The 14,697-nt window shown below is 41.1% G+C and overlaps 1 protein-coding gene across 3 annotated transcripts in view; it reads left to right on the top strand.

Moving 5' to 3' along the window:
* The window catches only part of Smg6 (SMG6, nonsense mediated mRNA decay factor), a 262,312-nt gene that overhangs the window by 1,771 nt on the left and 245,844 nt on the right, over nt 1-14,697 (top strand). For 2 of the 3 annotated variants that reach the window (XM_005349562.3, XM_026780049.1), the window contains exons 2-6: nt 1,582-3,337; nt 3,955-4,147; nt 4,882-4,992; nt 9,145-9,251; nt 9,509-9,587. The exons of the other annotated variant lie outside the window; for it this stretch is intronic. In XM_005349562.3, the coding sequence (XP_005349619.2) occupies nt 1,582-3,337; nt 3,955-4,147; nt 4,882-4,992; nt 9,145-9,251; nt 9,509-9,587 (2,246 nt within the window). The remainder of the gene's footprint in view (nt 1-1,581; nt 3,338-3,954; nt 4,148-4,881; nt 4,993-9,144; nt 9,252-9,508; nt 9,588-14,697) is intronic. 3 annotated transcript variants of the gene reach the window in all.

Raw genomic sequence — 14,697 nt, 5'->3', positions numbered from 1 at the left:
GGTTTCTCTGTGGCTTTGGAGCCTGTCCTGGAACTAGCTCTGTAGACCAGGCTGGTCTCGAACTCACAGAGATCCGCCTGCCTCTGCCTCCTGATTTGAGAGTGGTTTATAAAACTCCTCTACTATTGTTCTTTTCTTTTTCCTTTGTTTTTTGAGTCAGGATCTCTCCTGTAGCCCAAGTAGTTACTAAATTTTGTGGCTAAGGATGACCTTGAACTCCTGATCTTGCTCTCACTTCTCAAGTGTTAGCATTTGTAGGCATGAATTTGCCTGGGCTCTAGTATTTTTGAGTCCCTTAGTCCTTTTTGGTGCTTTGAGAGCATGTCACAATCCTTCCGTTGGTGCCTAGGAAAAGTTCCTCTAATGGAACTTTTTCCTCCTTATATTCCATCATCATAGTAGCAGTTAGTCTCAGTATTCTAGGCAGTATTTTCTTGAAATGATTCTGCTGGTTGTTGTTAAAGAATTGGTGAGAATGAGTGGAGATGAAGATTGTAAAAGGACTTGCTTCCTGTTTGCTTCAGTAGGAGGTATGTGGTTGGGATATTGGTATCCTAAAGTTGTAGATTTGCCCTGATCAAGTTCACGCACTGGAGTTGTAGATTCTTTCCCAGAGATACCTAGAACTGTGGGTTGTTATACATACCCCCTTGAATATGTGTATGTATGTGTAAATATTTGTTACATATGTAATGTAGAAAGTAAATATGTGATATAATATATACCAGTTAATATATTTATGCAATGCTAGGGGTTCCCTAGTGGCCTCCTAGGCAAATGCTGTACCACTGAGCTATATTCTCTTCCCTCTCCTAATATGGTAAAAAAATTTAGCCACTCTAGGAACATGGAAGAAAGACGAAACCAGGTGTGATTGATTATACACTTCTGCAATCTCAGAAGTTGAATGATTGAGGCAGGAGGATTGTGAGTTTGATACCTTTCTGGGCTATGAAGTGAGACCCTGACCAAAAAAAAAAAAAAACACAAAAGAAAGAAAGAAAGAAAGAAAGAAAGAAAGAAAGAGTTGACTTATAGGCTATATAGACAGGATAGTTTAATGGCTGAACATACTAGAGATCTTTGATTCTGATTTAATTAAGTAGTTTGGAGTCTTTGAGATCTGAATATGAGTATGGCTTGGGTAAGTGAAGAGAATATTACCCCCTCCCATTTCCATAACTCAAGTGCATGGAACACTAACACAGTTAAATTCTTAGTCTCACTGGTTAACGAGCACATAACTCGAATTTTCGGCCCGTAGAATCATTCTTCCCTGCCCAGTATTTTGTATTTGCATATGTAATTGTTAGTCTTTTTTTTTTCCTTTGGTTTTTCAAGACAGGGTTTCACTGTGTAGCCCTGGCTGGTCTGGAACTCACTCTGTGGAATAGGCTGGCCTCAAATTCACAAAGATCCATCTGCCTCTGCCTTCCGATTGCTGGGACTAAAGGCATGCGCCACCACCTTCTGGCACTTTTTTGTTGTTGTTATGTTTATGTAAGTAGAATGACAACTTTTCCTCCCTCTCTTCTCCATTATTCTTTTCTTCTGTGTTGTTTCCTGCTATCAACATATTAGAAAACATGAAGGAATTAAAGGAACCCAGGCAACGCAAAGATAATAGGCGCCCAGATTTGGAAATCTATAAACCTGGACTTTCTCGACTAAGGAACAGACCTAAGACTAAGGAGGCTTCTGGGAGTGAGGAATTTAAGGATGAGATTGTGAATGACGGAGATTCTTCTGTTGGGAATGATACACAGCTTATTAAAGTTTGCAAGGAATTGGACAGCCAACAGCAAAATGGTCCTACAGATTCAGAAAATCGTCAGGCACAGGAGACTTTCTCAAAGACTGGTGGACTAGAGGACCGGAATCTAAGAATCATCAAGAGAATAAAAAAACCTGACCTTCAGATCTATCAGCCTGGAAGGCGTTTGCAGGCTGTAACCAAAGAGTCAGCTAACAGGGCAGATGAGGAAGAAATCCTTAACCAAGTGGAAAAATTGAGGATTGAGGAGGATGAGTGTAAGGGAAAAGTTGCAAAAGCAGAAGTCGAGAATAAACCAGACAAAACTGAGACAGAAAAGAACCAAGCTAATGACCGAGTAAGAACTACCAAGGGGGAAAAAGGAAAAAAGATTGAAAAGGGAGAGGGGACAAAGAAGGTGAATGATGATGACTTTGCTCAAGGGAAACCAGGTTCTGTAAAGCGGTATTCCCGATCAGACAAACGAAGGAATCGCTACCGCACTTGTAGTACCAGCTCAGCTGGTAGCAACAACAGTGCTGAAGGAGCTGGCCTGACTGATAATGGATGTCGCCGGCGGCGCTTGGATCGGACCAAGGAGAGGCCACGACTGAAGAAGCAGGTGTCTGTGTCCTCAACTGATTCCTTAGATGAGGATAGAACTGATGAGCCCGATGGATTAGGGCCCAGGAGGAACTCAGAAAGGAAGAGGCATTTAGAAAGAAATTGGTCTGGCCGAGGCGAGGGTGAACAGAAAAGCAATGGCAAAGAAAACCGAGGCACCCTTCGAGTCACTTTTGATGCAGAAACCATGAATAAAGATTTCCCCATGGTGAGGTTAGCCAGGGAGAATGTGGAAAGAATACAGTCTGACAAAGGCCTGAGCAGTGGGGGCAAGGGCTCTGAGAAGCAGGAGTTCAAAAACCCGAAACAAGAACTTCGAGGTCGTGGTAGAGGCATTCTGATTCTGCCCGCTCATACTGCCCTATCTGTCAGTTCAGCGGGTTCTCCAGAGTCTACACCTTTGGGACCACGGCTTTTATTTGGATCTGGTAGTAAAGGGTCTCGTAGTTGGGGTCGTGGAGGCACTACCCGCCGACTATGGGACCCAAACAATCCTGATCAGAAGCCTGCTCTGAAAAGCCAGACACCTCAGCTACATTTCTTGGACACTGATGATGAAATCAGCCCTACATCTTGGGGTGATTCACGTCAAGCCCAAGCTTCTTACTATAAATTTCAAAACTCTGACAACCCCTATTACTACCCTCGGACACCGGGCCCTACCTCTCAGTATCCTTATACAGGCTATAGCCCTCTACAGTACCCAGTGGGCCCTGCAAATGGTATGTATCCAGGGCCTTACTACCCAGGCTATCCTGCCCCCTCAGGGCAGTATGTATGTAGTCCTCTCCCTGCCAGCACCATGAGTCCTGAGGAGATAGAGCAACACGTGCGGAACATGCAGCAACAGGAGCTACATAGGCTTCTCCGAGTGGCTGACAACCAGGAATTGCAGCTTAGCAACTTGCTCTCCAGGGACCGCATCAGTACTGAGGGCATGGAGAAGATGGCTCAGCTCAGGTATTGTGTGTAATTACCTTGTTTAGAGGGGGGTAGACAGCTGTAAGGCTCCTGTGGCTGAGGAAGGTAGAGACTTCATAGGTAAGCCACTGAGTGCTACCTCCCTTTCACTTGGGCATGGACATTAGGCCCTGAGCCTTGTGCATTTTGGAATAACTGTGTTACTACTGAACCACACTTGAAGCCCTTTTACATTGATTTTTTTTTTTTAATAAGGAATAGGCAGTTGGGAAAATAAGTTTTAATTCTAGTCTTAGAAATATACTTTTGATTTTAAGAGGGAAAACATGTCTTTAAGGGAACATAGGATTTCCAGAATGCCAGTCTCCAGTGTGCACCCAAGTCGTTTATTCATCCCTTCAATGTAGGTGTGCACATACGGGAACGTGTCATTTCCCTAGGTGTGACTGTCTGTGGAATGACCCTATTGTGCAGGATACCTGCTCACATTTCCCTAGGTGTGACTGTCTATGGAATGACCTTATTGTGCAGGATACCTGCTCACATTTCAGATTTCTTGTCAGGAAGGCGTTGGCTGGTTTGCAGGAAGTTCATATCTTAGGTCTAGCCTTTCTTGTGATGTATTGGAGCTAGACATTACATGTATTTTATTCCAGAACTGAACTTCTGCAGCTGTATGAGCGCTGTATTCTATTAGATATTGAATTCTCTGACAATCAGAATGTAGATCAGATCCTGTGGAAGAATGCTTTCTATCAGGTGATTGAGAAATTCAGGCAGCTTCTCAAGGATCCAAATATTGAGAACCCAGACCAGATTCGGAACAGACTCTTGGAGCTCTTGGATGAGGTAAACTTTATTATTATTATTATTATTATTACCATTACTACTATTATTATTTTGATCCACAGGATAAAGTCTGCAGCATCTTTTAGTTTGTTTGTTTTTTCTACCTGAGATGTTTTAGAGCAAAATATTGCGAGAACTCATATCTTTTTCTTGCATTTAGACCTAGTCTACCTGTATTACTTTTTTGCCCAGTGCTGGGGATTGAACCCAGGACCTCATGAATGTTAGGCAAGAGTTTTACTACTGAGCTATATCTCCAGTCCTGGAGTTACTTTTGAGCTTAAGGCTTTGTGAATGAGAAAGGGAGAGGGGGGAAAACTAAGAGATGAAAGGAGGAGGGAGGGGTAAATATATCATATCTTTTTTTTTTTTTTTTTTTTTTTTTGGTTTTTAGAGACAGGGTTTCTCTGTGGTTTTGGAGCCTGTCCTGGAACTAGCTCTTGTAGACCAGGCTGGTCTCGAACTCACAGAGATCCGCCTGCCTCTGCCTCCCAAGTGCTGGGACTAAAGGCATGCGCCACCACTGCCCAGCATATGGATCATATCTTTAAAACACGGGAGGCTTATCCTATAAACTGGTGTGCTTACTCATGGCCTCCAATTGTTTATTTTATATAACTCCTCTTCTATAGAACTGGACTTTGACAGAACTTTGGGTCTTTTGCCCCAGGATCTGGTAAATAGATTGGAAAAAAAAACTGATTCAGATAGTTCTTTCTTTTTTTTCTTTATAGGGTAGTGACTTCTTTGATAGTTTGCTTCAGAAACTACAGGTTACTTATAAGTTCAAACTGGAGGACTACATGGACGGGCTTGCCATTCGAAGCAAGCCTTTACGAAAGACAGTAAGTCAGTTTCTTTCTCTAGTTTAAATTTGTTCATCTATGCCTGGTGCATTGGTGCACACCTTTAATCCCATTAGTGAGGAGGCAGAGCCAGTTCTCTGATTTTAAGGACAGTCTGGTCTACCTAGTGAGTTCCAGGCCACCCAGGACTATGTAGAGAGACCCTTCTCAAACAAACAAACAAAAATTTATTCATCAATTTAGTAAACATTTATCTAGTACTGGTTAAGGCCTAGGCAGTGTGCTGGGTTTTGAGTATATCATGGTGAAAGATAACAGTATAGTAAGGAAACAAATGAAACTATCATAAGTGAGGGATTGTGGCATATGCCAGTAATCCAGAATCAGGAATTCAAGGCTAGCTTTGCCACATATTGAGTTCTAAGGAAGTCTGAGCTATATCAGATTGTTTCAAATACAAAAAAACAGACAGACAAATTGTAATGTCATAAACACTATGATGAATTTCACACTTGTAATTCTAACACCTGGGAAAATGAAGCCAGGAGGATTTTCATGAGTTTGAGGGAAGTCTGGATTACATAGTAAGCTCTAGGACAATCGGAACTACAGAGTGAGATCATCTCTCAAAACAAGGATCCTGGAGAGATGACTCTTTTTTAAGAGCATTTGTTGCTTTTGCAGAAGACCTGGGTTTGGTTCCTAATATCCACATGACTGCTCACAACCATCCATAACTCCAGTTCCAGAGGCTCTAATGCCTTCTTTAGACTTCTGCAGGTACCAGGCTTGCAAGTGATGCACATAAATATATGCAGACAGAACACTGAGACAATTTATTTAGATTTATTTCTTTATTATACATACAATGTGCTGTTGACATGTATGCGTACATGTCAGAAGAGGGCACCAAATCATTATAAATGGTTGTGAGCCACCATGTCGTTGCTGGGAATTGAACTCAGGTCCTCTGGAAGATTGGCCAGTGCTCTTAACCTCTGAGCCATCTCTCCAGCCCCAAATTTTTAAAAGGTAAAAAATAAAAAGCAATTGGATAATTCATAACATCAACCTTAGGTTTCTACACGCACGCACACACACATATCTAAAATGTACACATCACACAGAACAAAATGGAAAAAAAAGCACAAAAAGGAAAGGACCATAAGAATAAGAGTACGAAATAGTAAAGGGACATAGAGGGACATAATTGAACTTAGGCTTAGTGGACTCCAGGAAGGCTTTTCAGAGATGTTTAACAATGATTCTGAAGATCAGAATTGGCCTAATGAATTACTAGGCAAGAACTATACCGCAAAGGTATATTACTAGCCAAGCTGTGTCTTGAAACATAAGTAGGAGTTTAAAGAGTGGGAGGAGTAGTTAGATGCAGGGCACAGTGAGTAAGAACCAGGTATTGGGAAACTGAGAAGTTCCCAATATTGGTAATACGGGGTTAGGGTTAGTTCAGTGGAGAAAGTTAAGGGAAGTGGGAAATGATATATCATAAACCCTTAGATGCCATTCTGAAGATTTGAACTTTAATCATAGGAACCATTGATTGCTTTTCAGCAAATGAGTAATAGATTTGTAGTTAAAAATCAATTATTTTTTACAAATTTTTGTCTTTGGTAGGTGTTAAGCAAGGGTGTATGTAGGGAAGTGAGGGTAGAGGCATGGACTAAGATAGAGAGAGATGTAGTAGAGGTGGAAATGAAAAGATAGGTTAGGAAGCCTAGACATGCTGGTTTGTACTTAGAATCCCAGTACTTGGGAGACTGAGGCAGCATTATTACATCAACTTCAAAGCCAGTCAGTGGTACACAGTCAGACCCTGTCTCAAAACAAAAAAAGCTGGGGATGTAGCTCATTTGGCAGATTGCCTGCCTAGCATGCATGAAGTCCTGGGTTCTAGCTCCAGTACCACATAAACCCATGTGTGCACCTATAATCCCAACACTTGGGACAGGGGGAGCAAGGGTGGGATCTTTAGAAGTTCAATGTTATCCTTAGCTACATAGCAAGTTTGAGGCCTGACTGGGTTATATGAGACCCTATCTCTAAAACGAGAAAACAAAACAAACAAACAAAAAAGGAAATAGAAATAATTGCTAGCCCTTGTGGTGTGAAGGTTATAATTCAAGGTATGAGAAATCTAGGTTATTTCCCAGTTTATGGCCTAAGAGGAAAGATCATAAAGGAAAAATGTGGTTTAGGATTTCACACACACACACAGAATTTGAAAATGTTTATTGGATTGAATGACCTTATCAAAAGTGTTTGTTTGTTTTTAAAATATTTATTTATTTATTAAATACAACCCGGTGTTTTGTCTGTATGTATGTGTGAGGGTGTCAGATCCCCTAGAACTGGAGTTACAATTGTGAGCTGTCAGGTAGGTGCTGGGAATTGAACCTGGGTCCTCTGGACGAGCAGTTCGAGCTCTTAACTGCTGAGCCATCTCTCCAGCCCCAAGAGTTTTGTTTTGTAATCATAATAGGACAAGTTAATTATGAGGGGAGTGTAAAAGAGCAACAGGCTGGGCTAAAGTACTGCCGGTAGCTACGAGTTTTTTTTGTCGAGAGGATAGAAGCTAGATCATGTTGAGGGATGAGGCATAATGTAGATCATGCTTATGAGAATTATGTCTGGGAACTGGAGAGAGGGTAGCTAGAAATTGAAGGTCAAGAGAAGCTTTGATTTAGACTTTACTTTTGGTTTTACTGAAACAGTTTGGTTAAATAACCCCAGCTAGCCTAGAATTTATAGAACTCATTGTATGTGCCCTCTGCCTTCCAAGTGCTAGGATTAAAGGGGTGTGCCCTAGCTGGTTGGTGGTTGAGGGGGTGGTCCCAGCACCTGGGTGACTGAGGCAGGTGGATCTCTTGAGTTCCAGGACAGCCAGGGCTGCAAACAAAGACATGTGCCCGGTTCCAACATTTTTGGTTTTTGTTTTTTTTTTTTTTTTTTTTTTTTTGGAGACAGAGCTCCTGCATAGGCCATATACCCTGATACCCTGGAATTTACAGTGTAGTCGTGGCTTCCAGAGTGAGGATTATAGGTGTGTTTCCATAGCTTGTAGGGATGGTATTTTTTTGTTTTTTCTGATCCCCCCTGCCAGGGAAGGTTTCTTCTGGAACTTGCTCTATAGACCAGGCTAACCTCATACTCAGAGTTCTGCCTGCCTCTGTCTCCTGAGTGCTGGGATTAAAGGCATGCACCACCAGTGCCTGGCTTTAATTTGATTTTTTTTTTTTTTATGTTAGGGTATGTTACTGAATGTGGTGCTCACCACTTTGGCTGGACTGACTGTCTGGCAAGTCCCAGTAATCCTCTGGGTCTCTTCTCCCATAGTGCATGAGGCCAAGCAGCTTTTCTATGAGTGCTGGTGATCAAACTCAGGTCTTCATGCTTATGCAGCAAGTGCTTTACCTGTGCTCCAACTCTCCAGTTTCTAGAATATGTATTCTAAAATTTTGGTTTTAGATTTATTTATTTTGTGTGTATGAGTGTTTTGTCTGCATGTATGCCTTTGAACCATATTTGTTCCTGATATTCACTGACGTCAGAAGAGGGCATCAGATTGCTTGGAACTAGAGATACAGATGGCAGTGAGCCACCATGTTGGTACTGGGAACTGTTTAAGAGCTACAAGTGCTTTTAACAACTGAGCTGTCTCTCCAGTCCAAATATGTATTAAATATAGATGAGGAAATCTATTTCCAGGCGTTCCAAAAGCTTCCTTGAGATCACCCAGATTGCTTGACTCTGTTTAAGAATGTATTTTTCCATTTGTGTGGGACTCAGAGTACCACTCTCTCCACAACTGCTGTATTTTCTCAGTACATTTTGTATCATGTTGGTGGTGTTTGGGTTTTTTTTTTTTTTTTTTTGGATTTTTCGAGACAGGGTTTGTCCGTAGCTTTTGGTTCCTGTCCTAGAACTAGCTCTTGTAGACCAGGCTGGCCTCAAACTCACAGAGATCCGGCTGCCTCTGCCTCCCGAGTGCTGGGATTAAAGGCGTGCGCCACCACCGCCCGGCTATGGTGGGTTTTTAATAGTCGAGATAAGTTGACAACTTTTTTTTTTTGAGGACTGTTTTACCTGTCACTCTGTCATTTAGATTTCATTCATTTCTTCTGGTATTGAATTGTGTTTGAGTACTCTACTAACTGGTTTTCTATTCTGTAGGTAAAATATGCTTTGATCAGTGCTCAACGCTGTATGATTTGCCAAGGAGATATCTCTAGGTATCGGGAGCAAGCCAATGATACAGCAAACTATGGGAAGGCACGCAGGTACTTTTTATCTCTTGACACATTATTTCTCTTCCCTATGGTGGCATTAAGTGAATCATTAGAAGATATCCAGCCGTTTGAGCTACCTCCCATATGGAATGTCCTTCAGTTGTCCTAATTCCTTAATTAGTCCGTTTAATTGTGCTTTAACACTTGAGGGCTATATCTGGTTAATTTCCTAGTCTACAACTTAAGTAGAAAGTCTATGAGGATGGATTGGAAAAGAGTTAACATTTCATTCCGTTTTTCTATTTTAGTTGGTACCTGAAGGCCCAGCATATTGCTCCCAAGAATGGGCGCCCCTATAACCAGTTGGCTTTACTGGCAGTGTATACGGTGAGAAATCCTGTGGAAGGGGAACTGTTTTCTAGGCAGTTTTCTTTTCTTGAGTTAGAATTTTGTTTCACTGTATAGTCCAGACTTCAAATTTGTTATGTTTGTTTGTTTTGTTGAGACAAGTTTCTCTGTGTAGCCCTGGCCATCCTGGAACTCGCTTTGTAGACCAGTTTGGCCAGGTTAAACTCAGAATTCCACCTGCCTTTGCCTCCTGAGTGCTGGGACTAAAGGCGTGTGCCCCCATGCCCAGCTCAAATTTGTCATCTTTTATTCAGCCTCCCAAGTGCTGACATTACAGGCATGTCCCACCACACCATACACGAGTTTCTTATAATATTGATTAAATTTGTATTATTACCTTTATCTGTTTGTGACTGGTTTAGTATGTAAAGGTATGCGTGTAGGGGTCAGAAGACAATGTTGAGAGTTGCTTCTATGGAGGTCTCAGCGATGGAACTTAATGGACAGTCTTGGCAGTAAGCACTATACATACTGAGCCTTTTGCCAGCTTCTGAATTTATTTATTGGCCTGTTTTAAAAATATGGGATGCATCATCCTTGTACAGGGACCTTTTTTTTTTCTAATTTTAGTATATTACTAACTCACTACTGAAGTGAGTCCTGGATTTATTTTACTTTATTATTTTGTTTTAAAGATTTATTTATTTATTGTGTATACAGTGTTCTGTCTGTCTCCTTGCTAGCCATATGAGGACACCAGTCTCATTACAGATGGTTGTGAGCCACCATGTGGTTGCTGGGAATTGAACTCAGGACCTCTGGAAGAGCAGTCAGTGCTCTTAACCTCTGAGCCATCTCTCTAGCCCTGGATTTATTTTACTTAGTAGCCCAGGCTGGTTTTGAAGTTGCATTCTTCTCAGGTACTGGATTGAAAGGCATATACTATCATATCTAGCTTAATATAGGGATTTATTTTTTATTTTCTTTTTTATGTGTATTAGTGTTTTTCCTGCCTGTTTGTATACTATGTGTGTGCAATGCCACCAGAAGAAAGTGGTATATCCTCTGGGATTTGAGTTACAAATTGTTGTAAACTATCATGTGGGTGCTGAGAACCAAAATGGGGGTTCTCTGCAAGAATAGCTGGTATTTTTTTTTTTTTTTTGTTGTTGTTGTTCTTTTTGACACAGGATTTCTCTGTGTAGCAGTCTTGGCTGTCCTACTACCCTCTGTAGATCAGGCTGGCCTTGAACTCACTGAGATCCACCTACCTCTGCCTCCCAAATGCTGGGATTAAAAGCCCGTGCCACCGCCTCCCAGCCGTAGCTGGTATTCTTAATCTATGCACAATCTCTAGCCCCTTAAGGTACAGTTTTGATAGCATCAGCTCCTTGAGATTGATTTCTTCTGATCTGTGTAGCCCAAAGAATAGCTTCTTTAGACTTTCATCCTCAGACTCCTTTTGTTTTTCTTTTTTATGTTCAATTATTTATTTATTTGGTGTGTGTGTACGTGAGCGTGTGAGTGCCACTGAATATGAAGATCAGGCCAGCCGGGCGGTGGTGGCACACGCCTTTAATCCCAGAATTTAGGAGGCAGAGGCAGGCGGATCTCTGTGAGTTCGAGGCCAGCCTGGTCTACAAGAGCTAGTTCCGGGACAGGCACTAAAGCTACAGAGAAACCCTGTCTCGAAAAACCAAAAAGAAAAACCACAAAAAAAGATCAGGCCAGTTTGAAGGAGTAGGTTCTTCTCTCCTACCATCATGTGGGTACTGGGGTTCAAACGAGGATCATTAGGGATGGTGGCAAGTGTCTTTATCCATTGAGCTATCTCTCCAGACCCTGACTACCTTACTTTGAGGTGAGTTGTCAGGGATCCCACACTTTATTGACTTGGTTCATACCAATTATTCTGCAGCTTGTTATTCTGCATCTTATCTTGTTTCCCTTTCCAGGAAGAAGACAAAACCCTTTTACTTCCTTCCCTCCCTTAAGGGCCTCACCCCATCCCCAGCATTCAGATCTTGTTACTTTCCCCCAGATATTTTTTGTGTGACAGAGGCTCGTTGAATAACTGGCTGGCCTGGAACTCAATTTGTAGACCTGTTTGGCTTCAAACTCACAGAGACTGTCTGCCTCTGCTTCTCAGTGCTGGGATTAAAGGATGAGCCACTATGTCTTGCTTCCCTAGATCTCTTGATACTCCTAATTTTTCATCTAAAGTGGATGCTTAGCGAACACACAGTAAGCACTTGGTCACACACCTCTCCAAATTTTGCCAGCTGCCATTGAATATAGTTCTAATAAAGAGAAATGGACTTTGGGAGCTGAGAAGATTCCAGGCAGGAGGCTGCAGGGAGCAGAAAAGATGTGGGGAGGTCAGTGATAGGTACTAAGATATCAAGGATAAGAAGCAGCTAATGTGTGTATCAGTGAAGAGAAAAGTCAGTCTCTCTCCTTCCTCCTGTCCCTGTTCTTTCTTCCTCCCCCTCCTTTCTACCTAATTTTTTTCTTCTGACTGTATTTTTGCTGTATTGCTCAGGCTACCAATCCTTGCCGAAGCCTCTCAAGTGCTGGAACTGTAAGCCAAGTACCACTGTACTAGGGTCTTGTTTCTTGTTTTTTGTTTTTTCTCCCTAATGTGAGACATGATTTCATATAGTCCAGGGCTTGAACTTGCCTTATAACTGAGGATGACATTAAATCTGATCTTCTGCCTCTACTTCCCCAGTGCTGTGACAGGAATGTGTTTGCATACCAATTTTTATCTGGTGCTAGAGATCAAACCCAGGGCTTAATTAATGTATGATAAATAGACAAACTATCAGCAGAACCATGGCTACACAGAGAAACCTTGTCTCAAAAACAAAAAAAAAAAAAAAGCACCTTTTAGGGAAAAACAAACAAAACCAAAAACTTGTTCTCATTCATTATAATTTTTGGTGTTTTTTAAAAAAATTGTTATTTGTCTGTGTGTGGTTCATTTCTGTTAGTGTAATCAAGTGATTGCATGTATGTAGAGAACAACTTAAGAGAGTCTTTTTTCTCCCATCTTGTTAGATTCCTCCCATCCCTCTGTAGGTTTAGATCTGTATGCCACTACAAAGAGCTTTTTTGTTTGTTTTTCAAGACAGGATTTCTCCGTGTAACAGCCCTAGCCTGTCTGCTAACTCTTGTAGAGCAGGCTGACCTTGAATTTACAAAGATCGCCTACTGCTGGGTTTTAAGGCATTAACACTTTTCAACATTTCTGTCTTTTCCAATCAATCATTCAAAATTCATTTGAGGTATTGAAAACATGCTTGTGTATAGTGCTTTTTAGGGCACTGTACATGATAAAATACATGTTTTGGTTTCTTCCCTAAAGCGAACTTCATTAATTGTTAGATACACAGGTTATTTTGTGTTAAGTTTAAACAAACAAACTGCAAATTAAGATACATATGGCAGAGGGGCAGGAGAGGTTTCCTAGAGCAGTGGTCTTGAATCTTCCTAATGCTGCAGCCCTTTAATACAGTTCTTCATGTTGTGGTGACCTCCAGCCATAAAATTATTTCTTTGTGACTTCATAACTGTAATTTTCTACTGTTAAGAATTGTTAACTATCTGATATGTAGGATATCTGATATGCGACCCCTGTGAAAGGGTCATTTATCCCCAAAGGGATCACAGTTCACAGGCTGAGAACTGCCAGTCTAATGGTTGAGATTTTGCTGCTCTTGCAGATCAGGTTTGGTTCTCAACACCTGTATCTGGTGGTTTATAACCTGTTGTTACTCTAGTTCCAGAGATTCTGATGCCCTCTTCTGCCCTTTGCTGTTACTGCACTCATGTGTACATTACCCTTTTACGGTACATGTATGTATACATAATTAAAAGAAATAAAATAGAAATAATAAATATGGCCCAGTGATTGCTTATTTTTGAGACAAGATTTTTTTTTTCAAGACAGGGTTTCTGTGTGGCACTGACTGTCCTAGGACTTGCTCTGTAGACTAGGCTAGCCTCTAACTCACCAAGATTCACCTGCCTCCCTCCCTGAGTTCTGGGATTAAAGATGTGTACCACTACTGCCTGAACAATTCTTCTGATCTTTTCAAGTAGGCAGATCTGGGTCACTACTTTCAGCCACAGTTGTAAATACTGATTTCAAGTATTATCTCAGTTTTAAAAATGTTTAAATATGAAAAATAGAATCAATAAAATAGCTTCAAGTGAAGTGAGTTGGTATAGGCAGAGATTAGTATGGATTGGGGTGATATTAAAAATGGCTGCTGAATATAATGCAGATGTTATACTAGCTATATGAATTATGGAAGTTAATATTTATTAGAATCACACGTGCAAATATTAGCATTTTACAAATAAGGAAATATCTAATAAATGTGTGACCAAATTCAAACTCGGGCATTTGACCTTAAAACCTGGGCCAATAACTATGTTAGATAAATATTAGATAAAAGTTTTGAAGAATGTGTAGATGCTGAGAATGAAGGTTTTTTTTCTTTTTTCTTGTTTTAACATGTTTTGAGATATTAATGGGGAATGGTGAAAATGCATACGAAGTAGAAGAGACACTAAAATAGTCTGATATTCTCCTTTGTGCTTTCGTTGTTGTCAACTTTTCATCTCCTCCTGTCTTCTTCCCCTCCCTCCTGCTGCCTTTTCTATGAAGTATGGTCTGGTTATGTTGCTAGACTGGCCTTGAACACTGGGCTCAAGCAGTCTTCCTGTTTCTGCATCCAGAGTGGCTGGAATTATAGGTTCATGCTGCTGTCTGTGTTCAACTTCCTTTATTCTTTTGTTGCTGTTGTTTTTTTTTTTAAGGCATGTTCTATCTACAAATCTCTGACTGTCCTGGAATTGGCTGTGTAGATGATGCTGGCCTCAACTCACAGAGATCCACTTGCCTCTGTTGGGATTAAAAGCATGTGTTGTCATGCCTGGCAGCTTCCTTTATTCTTTTCCCTATTGGTTATAAAGTAGGCATGAAGTGTTAATTTGCTGAGTTTATTCAATAATGTCAACATACCTGTTGATTTTATTTTATTATTTTTTTTGGTTTTTCGAGACAGGGTTTCTCTGTGGCTTTGGAACCTGTCCTGGAACTAGCTCTGTAGACCAGGCTGGTCTCGAACTCACAGAGATC

The sequence above is a fragment of the Microtus ochrogaster genome, chromosome 7, assembly GCF_000317375.1.
Source record: "Microtus ochrogaster isolate Prairie Vole_2 chromosome 7, MicOch1.0, whole genome shotgun sequence".
Taxonomy (NCBI): Eukaryota; Metazoa; Chordata; class Mammalia; order Rodentia; family Cricetidae; genus Microtus; species Microtus ochrogaster.
The sequence above is the reverse complement of the archived record's forward strand: the minus strand, read 5'-3'. Positions and strand labels throughout refer to the sequence as shown.